Genomic DNA, 10126 nt, shown 5'->3' on the forward strand with positions numbered 1-10126 from the left:
GACGGCGGGCGGGGGAACAACGGCGGCGGCAGCGGCGGGCAGAGGGAGCGGCTCCGCGCGCCTCTCCTCAGCCGGGCCGCACTCCGGACAGCGAGCGCGGCCGAGACCAGAGCGGCGCCCGCCCGCCCGCCCGCCTCGCAGCGCCCCCTGCCGGCGGGGAGGACCGCCGCTCGCTCCCGCGCACCGCCCGGACGGGCCGCCCAGAGCGCCGGTTCGAGCCCCGCTGCCGCCGCCCGGTACCGGGGGCTCCCGCCGGCGGCGGAGGCGGCCCTCGCCTCTCGGGGCAGCCGGGGGTCGGCCCACAAACGGCGCCCCCCACCCCCCCCAAGTGGGAGAAAGCGCAGGCCGAGCTCCCGCGGGGGGCTCCGGCAGTGTTCCTGGCCTAAGGTGGGATTTTTGTGTACAGAACTGACTCGCCCCTAACAAACTGTCGCGTTAAGCTACGATTCTGCCCTAAAAAAGTTGTTTTGCAAACACATTCCATCATTTTAGCCTCCTCCCCCCCCCCCCCCCCCGTTCTTTTTTAAACCCACACTTGTGGCGCGTTAATTTATGCTGCAGCATTAAACCTGTAGAAAAAAAATCTTTAAGGACGCTTACTTAAATTACTCCTCCATTAAGTCAATTAAAATACTGCAATTTAGCCTAAACCAACAGGGACCGCCACAGAAGAATTTAAAGAGTGTTTTAACTAAAGCAGCACGATTAGCCTGCGAGCACCGGGCTGCGGTAACGAGGCCGGTGCTGCGCTTACCCATCGCTCCGTACCTGTGAGAATAAAAGCGCTCACAAACCCCCACCTCGTCCCCACCCACAGCAACGCGCCCGTCAGAGCCCATTTAACCGCGCAAATCAACTGGAATCACAGAAACGCCTCATCATGGGAAGGCTGTCTGTCGTGGCAGCACGGTCCTCTCAGGCACTGCCCGCTGAGTTTCCAGTCTGTGGTCAAAACAAAGCAGATTTGGGTTTTAAAATCATGCTTACGTTAAGTTCTTCACCGCTGACAGTTTCTAAAAACTGGATCCTGTTTGGCTGATGAATGCTAACAGTATAACTAACTGCAGTAAGGCAACCTTTCTCCTTTACTTTCCTCCCCAATTAAGTGTATCTAGAATCATGAGCCAATCTCTACACTTAAATTTCCATGTGTAACTGAATTATGCAGGTTTTCTGTCGCCGCATTTTAGAGGCACGCTAATACATACTTCAACCAATTATTCTTGGAAATAACACCACGTCATCAAATGAATTTCATTTTTCACCACATCTGAGGAAAATTCCGTTACGTAGTTATACACTTTCACCTGTAGTAAAAAAAAAAAAAAAGAAGCCAACAGACTTTCCATCTACATGGAGAAACACAATTTATTTAAATAATCTCTGATCTGGGTCTTCTTGTACAAAAACAAATTCTTCAAGAGGTGTTTGATGATTTGTTGGCCAGCAGCTTCTCTCACATGTATAAACTACAGCTGTTCCAAATTCCACTGACAGATCTAAAAACAAAACAATAAAGGTATGTAACGTAAAGGTATGAAAAACGCCGTAAGTGGGGGCTATTGCTTATTGCTATACTTCAATCTTTGCCGATTCAGAAAATATTTTTCATATTCGGTCTCCTATGTACATAGCATTTTCTAATTTTAAAGATTTTAAAGCAAGCTGACTTAGAATTTTCATAGGGCTTCTTAAGTGTCTGCAGTCTTATCTGACAATATTTATTATTTTCCAAGGCCCCATTTAAGAGGCAATAAAGACAAATCACTCCCAAGGTCATGGAATTATCTATTTTGCCATTATTAAAGTCCACTAGTGAGCAAATGAAGTTGCAATCATGGAGTCTTCATAAACCAGAGTTGTATCTTTTGCTTAGTGACATCTATAATGGAAACAGAGTGGATTCTATATAAGATGATCACTGCAGTTAACCACATGTGTGGCTGGCAAGAAACAATCCAAATTGCAGTTCACTAAACTTTACCAAGAAGGTGACTGTTTCTAGTATTCATTCAGCTAAGTCAAAGGTCGACACCTGAATCACTCTGGAGCATGCTGACCAGCGCTGGCATGAGTTGAAATTCGAATATTCTGTTGCTTCCACAGTTACTGCAGGCTGGAATACCTTTGTCGATGTTGGCTGGAGGACACGTTATGAATAGAGGCTGGCCACCCCGGGAGTATCTTAGAGAAGAAAGGAAAAAAAGGAATTTTTTTCTAAATTTCATAGGAAAACTTATGTGTTGGCAACGGTGTTCAGGATTCTCTGAAAACTCTGAACTCGCTTGAAGTAAACAACATTGTTATGAGCCAGAATCGTCACCTAAGCTTCAGATGAGTCATTAAACAAAGAATAAAGATGGGAAGGGGGAAATACTTGCAAGGTCTACACTCGGGAAGTCTTAAGGAAAGAGCTGGATTTAAAGGAGACAAATGCTTTGAATTGACACCTCCAAAATATGCTGTATCAGACTCATTTACTTAAGCAAATGACACTTTCCTGAAAAATGGAACCGTAACCAGTGGCAGTTAAAGATATTCAACATAGAATAGGTCTCAAAACCACCATAGTTACGCCACAGAACTGATGTTTTATTTATAAGAGCTATTAAAGCTCCACAACAGGAACCAAGATCGAAGACGGTTCCCATTGAATGCCAACCAAGGGATTCTGTGTTGTGCTTGAAAGCTCAACGGAGATCTGGCAGCCCAGGAGAAACGGGGGTCTAGCAGGCATCTTGCGACACCCACGAGGGGGAAAGGGAGTGCTACAAAAAGATTGTAACTAGTGATAGTCACAGGGATCACCAGAGGCGATGGTTTAGAAGAATGGAAAATTCAAAGAGCTTAATACTGCAAAGTAAGACCCAGTGAAAAAAAGTTGCCTGAAAATGTTACTTGCACTCTGCAGCAGTGCATTTTCTGTATAATCTTTGATAGGTAAGTAATGAAAGTTTTAATGTTTCTTATTTGTGTAACCATCCCCTCAGGCTTTACCTCCTCATCAAAAAGGTACCAGTTAGTTCCACCACGTTCTGGAAACTTGATCAACAAAGGTCCTGCCCCTACACTGAGACAGCCTGACCAGATAGGCTGCACCGGGCTCGCTGGAACAAAGACATTAAAAACTAACACTTGGTATGATCCATGGAATCCATGTGTATTATCTGGTACTATGAATAATTTATGAACTCTTTGCTATACTTTCATTCAGAATTAACTCCTCTTTTGGGAAAGCAGCTGGTCTGAGGTAAAATCTCCTTTTGTTCTAGGAAAAGCAACAGATTTACCAGAACTGAAGACTGCAGTTCCCGAGAGCTAATCACAATAACCTGCAGAAGAACTCGGGCTTCAAAACAGGTAATTTCTTACTTCAGTACCATCTCAAGGACTGAGACATAAGCAATGACAGTAAGGTTACAGAATTTCAGAGGGGCAGATAGCCTTGGAAATCTACCACAACAGCATACCCCTCTGTATTACACTTCCACCTCAAAACTGTCTCTGCAAAACCTCTATGCCTGGATTTCAGCAAGCCTTCAAAGACAGTCTAGGTAAGGAAGTCTTCCACAGCCAGATCTGGGGTCTCTGATCCTGCTTTGCTTCTCACCTACTCATGCTTTGTATAAAAAAGCCCAAGCAGGGACCCAAGTCTGAGCACACGGGCATGGCAACAGCCCTCTTAGCAATTTCTTTTTTAATTAATACATTTATTTTCCATGAAATGGTTTATTTTGAGGTACTAACAATCCATGTCTGTGCTCTGTACCTCCCTGTTACCACCAGTTGATCAACATACCTTAGAATCTGTTCAGGACACACAGATATCCTTTTCATAAATTTATGGAATGTGTGGTCCCTGCTTTTGACTTCACTCTTCTCATATTTTTCATTATTACCTTCACCTGCAAAACTATAAGAAAACAAAAAAAGAAACAAGATTTCCAATAAGGTTAAAGCATGCTTTAAATAAGCGATGGTTACTATACATTCACATTAAATTAGACTAAGTACACGGAAAAAACTATACATGTTAAATTAAGAGGCGATTCCTGTTAGAGGTTGCAAGTGAACATTGTGCTTCTAGTTCTTCAGTTTCTGGTGGCTTACAATTACTAACAGTGTTTCAAACTGCCACATGAGATTCAAATCCACCAGACACCTGCTTACTACTTAAAAAAAACTAATCATTCCTTTAGTAACTTCTCAGAAGATTTTCTAGTTTTTAAATTACCACATTGTCTTTTTAAATTTGGAATTAAGTGTAATTAAAGTTCTATGATTCTATAAAGGTCAACAAAACTCAACAGGAACATGGCTACTAAAAAGCACTCTATGCAGATTCTGCAGTTGAGAGTAGCTTTAGTTATCAAAAAATTCAATGTTGTCCACAATTCAGGAAAAGTCACTGTACATGTTAATATAATCAAAAGAGAAACGGGCTGGCTATAAGTGCTCACTGTGATCACCTAAGTTAATACTGACAATATTTTCAGTAACTACATTCAAGAACTGTTTTTCAGACAACCTTTACAAAATCTTTGGGAGCCTTACCATCATCCCAGTCTCTAGTCAAAATCCCTAAGTAATTAAACTCTTAAAAATCCAACTGGAATATAAGAAAAGGTTTAGCCTTGTAAAGAAAAAAAAAGTTAAAAGTTACAGTATAAACTTATGCCGTTTAGCATAAGGTATCATTTAAACCACACTGGTTTTGTTTCAGAGATTGACAGTCCACTGCTGTATGTGGAGCCCAAGGACATTCCAACTGCTCAGTCTCTCACAAATAGATGCATCTCTGAATAACTGAGAATTTGACAGAAGCGGGTGCATTGTTACGTTCTTCCAGCAAAGTACTACACACCAACGATCCCTGAAGGACCCAGTTACAAACAAAAACCATTCAGATTTAGTGACAGTCAGATTTAGATTATCAAACAGCATACAGGAAACTACGCAATCCCTTCAGTTTCAGTATGAGATCCAGACCTGTTCTTACCTTTCCAACATCAACTGTTCCAAATCAACACCCTCTCTCTGCTGATACTCCCTCAATAGCTTATCTGCATGATCTGTATCGAGGAAACCAGCGTAGTCTTCCTCATCCACAACGCTAATGTAAAAAGGCTGGAACACAGGAGCTGAACTAGACGCTGATGTTGCCATTCCCATTCCCTCGCTGACCGGAGGATGTGTATTCAGGGAAGCCGACCCATCCGTAGCTTCAGACAAGCGAAGCTGTTGGAGCTGGGATGCACAGTCCACCTCTCTGGAGAAGGAGCTGCTCACCGCTTCCTTTAAGCCAAGCAGCCGAAGGGAGGCACATGCAGGAGATTCTGCTCCATCACAGACTCCCCAGTCATCTGCTTCGTCACACCAATCCTTTGCAGCAAAGTTTGATTCTTGTTTCTGAGAAGAACAAAAAAAAAAAAAACCCAAAGGAAAAAGAACATTGTCAAGATCAGCCACCCTAATGCACTTCAAATACAGTTCCATAACAGATAAGAAAACGAAACCCTTAACCTAATGCTTAGTGTTATTTCACCTATGTTCCTCACAGTGGTAGTTACCATCATACCCACGGTTACTCTACACATCATCCCAGTTACAGCCAAAACCATCTCACACTGGAGAAACAGAACAAGAATTCATTGGCTTTTTGAATGGCCTTTGTACATCATGTTGGCATACCTCGGCTGCTGGCATGACCACTGACGGCTGCTTTGGGTACCTTTATCTGAAGCGCAGTTACTGCACCAAAGGTAAACTCAAAGGGGAGAATACGGAGGAAAATAACAATAATAATCGTAACAGTAACAACAACGATAATACCATCATTTTATCAGAATATAAGATCATTTACCACAGACAAAAATTTCATATTGCAAATGCACGGCTGAACACTTTCTGCCTGTCATCACTAGTTTGGGAGCCATCCTCCTCTTTCACTCTTCTTAAACCAACACGCAGTTTTTCTTGACAAGCAAGAACACCAGAAGTACATTAACAATAACTGAGTCAGATTAAAGCTGATGATGAAATTATTTAAATCAGAAAATACAGAAAACATCTTAAAGATCCAAACCTAAACAGTACAGCACCATCATTTAAAGTTGAAAAATAATGTTTAGGTAGCTCAATTAAAGTACTGAATATCAATTTCGACCATACGGTTTGGCTGCAATCTCCACTTTAAAACAAGTTAATCTTCTGGTAAACAATGGGTAGTACTCATGGCGTCAAAAATTCCACGACCATGACTTCTCCACATGACTCGAAACTAACATATAGCACAGCTTCTTGAGAAAGATTATGGTTACTTAAGTGAGTACATGCAAGGTGCGAAACTCATCCAACTCAACTGCATTTTTATTTTAAAACCTCCTCAGTACTGCCCTTCATAGGGCATGCTGAAACAAAGGACAGAACCCAAGAAGTCAGTGTGCTAGTGTCGTGGTTCAACCCCAGCCAGCACCACGCCGCTGCTCGCTCGCCCCCCAGTTCGGATGGGGGAGGGAAGCGTAAAAGTGAGAAAGAACTCATGGGCTGAGATAAAGACAGTTTAATGGGTAGAGTGCCAGCCGCGCACGCAAGCACCGCAAAACAAGGAATTCATTCCCTGCCTCCCGTGGGCAGGGGGTTGTCGAGCCATCCCCAGGACAGCCGGGCACCATCACCTGTAATGGTTGCTTGGGAAGACAAACGCCATCACTCCATCGTGTGTCCCCTCATTCCTTCTTCCTCCCCAGATTCATATACTGAGCATGACACGATATGGTATGGAATACCCCTCAGGCCAGTCGGGGACAGCTGTCCCGGCTGTGTCCCCCCTCCTGCTCGCTGGCGGGGGGCGCGAGGCGCAGCACAGGCCTCACGTGCCCAGCACCAGCCACGACCACCAGTGCGCCATCGCACCGTTCCCGCCCCAGACCCCAACCACAGCACCGCGCCAGCCGCCAGCGAGGCAGCGAACGCCATCCCAGCTGAAACCGCCCCAGCCCGCCCTACCTGCCTCACGCTGTCACCCCGTCCTTCCTTTTCTGGCGCCTGCAAGCACTGGGAGCGCAGCACCTTCCAGCTGTCGCACGCCGTGTGAGAAACGACAAGGAGAGCGGGGTAAGGCACGGAGCGCCGGAGCGGGGCTGGAGGCCCGCCGCCGCCGCCGTGCCCTCACCTGCGGGGCGCTCCCCGGCAGCTCTCCCCGCCGCAGGCGAAGACGTTGGCGGTGCGGTGGAAGGGGGACCCCTCCAGCGGGCAGTACACCTGCACCAGCTGGGCCAGCGCCCGCCCGCACGCCCCGCAGCGCGGCGCGCCCGCCCGCACCGAGGGCGCCCAGTCCTGAAAGACCAACAACAGCACGGCCACGGCTGGGAGAGGCGCCTCGGCCCGGCCCGCCCCGCCGGGCACGGCCGCCCCTCCGCCGCCCTGCCCGCACCCCCCGGCCCCCCCGGGCCTACCGCGGAGCCCCCCAGCTTGCTGGTGGCCCAGGCAGGGGCCTGGCCGCCCCCTCGGCACGGCCCCGCCATGGCGGCATCGCGCAGCCCCAGCAGCACCGGCGGCCCGGCCGCCATGGCACCGCCGCTCCCCCCCCCCCCCCGCCGCGCTACGGCGGCCGCCGGCGGACACACCGCGCCGGGGCCCGGAACGCCGCAGGGACGCTAAATCGGCTTCACTGTGGCCCAGTGCCGGGAAGTAATTGTGAACTAAACGTTTAGCAAGCCCGGGTGCCTGGCGAGAAGGGCTTTCCTCCACGGAAACCATCCCGTCAGGGGACAGAGCCGACGTCGACGTCGAGCTCACAGGGTTTGGCTCTGGACACTCGGCTGAACGAGGTCGGTGCTGGAATTCATGGGGGTACACTGGGTTGTGCATCAGACAAATAAGGAATCAAAACTCGGAGCTGGTGCTTCAGTGTTACTCAGAATCACAGAATCATAGAATCATTTATGTTGGAAAAGACCTGTAAGATCATCGAGTCCAACCGGTAACCCAGCACTGTTGAGCCCACCATTAACCCATGTCCCTCAGCACCACGTCTGCCCATCTTTTAAATCCCTCCAGGGACGGTGACTCCACCACTGCCCTGGACAGTCCGTTCCAGTGCTTGACAGCCTTTTCCATGAAGATCTTTTTCCAAATCTCAAATCGAAACCTCCCCTGGCACAACTTGAAGCTGTTTCCTCTTGTCTCATCGCCTGTTCCTTGGGACAAGAGACCAACCCCCCCCTCGCTACCCCCTCCTTTCAGGGAGCTGTAGAGAGCGAGAAGGTCTCCCCTCGGCCTCCTCTTCTCCAGGCTGAACACCCCCAGGGCCCTCAGCCGCTCCTCATCAGACATGTGCTCCAGACCCCTCACCAGCTCTGTTGCCCTTCTCTGGACACGCTCCAACACCTCAATGTCTGTCTTGTCGTGAGGGGCCCAAAACTGAACACAGCACTCAAGATGGGGCCTCACCAATGCCCAGTACAGGGACACCATCACTGCCCCAGTCCTGCTGGCCACAATATTGCTGACACAGGCCAGGGTGCTGTTGGCCTTCTTGGCCACCTGGGCACACCGCTGGCTCACACTCAGCCAGCTGTCGACCAACATCCCCAGGGTCTTTTCCACCGGGCAGCTCTCCAGCCACTCTGCCCCACACCTGTAGCGTCCATGGGGTTGGCATGACCCAAGGGCCGGACCCAGCACTTGGCCTTGGTGAACTTCACACCAGGCCTCGGCCCATCTGTCCAAATCACAGAGCCAACGTCATCTGCATGATCTGCTGTTACAAAGTTTGGGTTTGGATGTTTAGTCGAACTAGCTCGATGCTGAAATTCATCTGGACTGTCTAAACAAATATGTAATCAAAACTTGGAGCTGGTGCTTCAGCGTTACTCATTGCAGCTCCGCTTGGAAGCAAGAGGTTTGTAGGAGCTCCAGGGGGAATTTCATGGATATTTGCCTGGGTGCTACCAGCCAGCAATGCCTGCTGCTCTCCCTGTGCATAAGGAAAAGAGAATTTGAATAATCTGACCATGAGTTCCCACAGTGTTATCTCAAGCTCACTCCATCCCCCTCTGGGGTAGGTTGTTCTCAGAGACATGGAGCAACCCCTGGAGCTTGGGAATCAGCCTTGGGGACTTGAAGCGATGGACCCCCTGCAGAGCCTGAACCACAGCCTAATGCCCCCGTGCCCGGCACCGAGCTCCGGGACAGTGCGGGGCACCAGGAGCTCTGCTGCAGTGCCCGTGTCCGGGAAAAGGAGGGAAAAAAGTAGGTACTGGGGCAGGTCTGAGGTACTGACTCTCACCAGGTAAAACTCATTGAGCGCATGAAAATTGCCTCCTACTGTGAAAGGCTCTGTGCTCTTTAATGCTTGAATGCTGCATTTTTGTTCAATCCTTTTGTGAAAGGATGATATTTCAGCACCTGCAGAGCAAAAAGAATGTTTTCTGTGAGCTCCTATGCTCCCAAATAGTTAATAAATCAACATATAAGAAAAGGCATTATATGTGTCTTACAGTTGGAAGCAGAAATCCAAATCCAATGGTTTGTTACTCCTATTATGTACAGGATTACATTGATCCTTTTTTCAGCTGGTAACAGTGATGGGTTTTTAAAGAAATATACTGTCCTCAACTGCATCAATAAAGAGAAGATGCTGGAGAAAAAAGTACCCTTTTGTTATTTATGTATTGCTTTGCTTGGAAAGATAATTCAGCTTTCTTAGTATTGACTTAAAGAAACCACCCAAGTGACCTATTTTTAGTTATGATATATAATGTCAAAGGTAACTAAATTTCAGGCCTTGTTCTGAGTTTCTCTTACATAATTTTAGTACAGCACAAGCATTTAATACAGAATGCTCAAGACACTCTAGAGAGGGAGTTGTTAACCAGTTTCTGACTCCAGCTTCTTAGGGTTGGATGAGTAACCGGGTTAACATAAGCTTACGTGGTGAGATTGCAAAAGAAGTGACAAGCCAGCACAGTGATATGGAAAAACTGGTTATGGCAACAGACAAAACAGCTACCAACAGCAGGTCAGTTTTGCACAAAGGAGAGCTTTCTAAATGGCTGCGCTTCCTAGAAAGGTGTGATAAATGCTATATTACTTCCTCCAGTATGCAGTCTTTCCTTCTTGC

At 47.6% G+C, this 10126-nt stretch overlaps 1 protein-coding gene across 1 annotated transcript; it reads right to left on the reverse strand.

Moving 5' to 3' along the window:
* Nucleotides 1–1350: 1350 nt before the first annotated feature.
* Nucleotides 1351–7571, reverse strand: PDCD2L (programmed cell death 2 like; the record flags this gene model as incomplete). The annotated part of the gene is made up of 7 exons (XM_082489339.1): nucleotides 1351–1499; nucleotides 2036–2184; nucleotides 3800–3913; nucleotides 5000–5409; nucleotides 7009–7078; nucleotides 7175–7338; nucleotides 7458–7571. The coding sequence occupies 7 exons, from the start codon at nucleotides 7569–7571 to the stop codon at nucleotides 1369–1371; spliced, it is 1152 nt and encodes a 383-aa protein (XP_082345465.1). The 3' UTR covers nucleotides 1351–1368.
* Nucleotides 7572–10126: the final 2555 nt, after the last annotated feature.

Source organism: Vanellus vanellus, assembly GCF_965231255.1.
Source record: "Vanellus vanellus genome assembly, chromosome: 12".
Lineage (NCBI taxonomy): Eukaryota > Metazoa > Chordata > Aves > Charadriiformes > Charadriidae > Vanellus > Vanellus vanellus.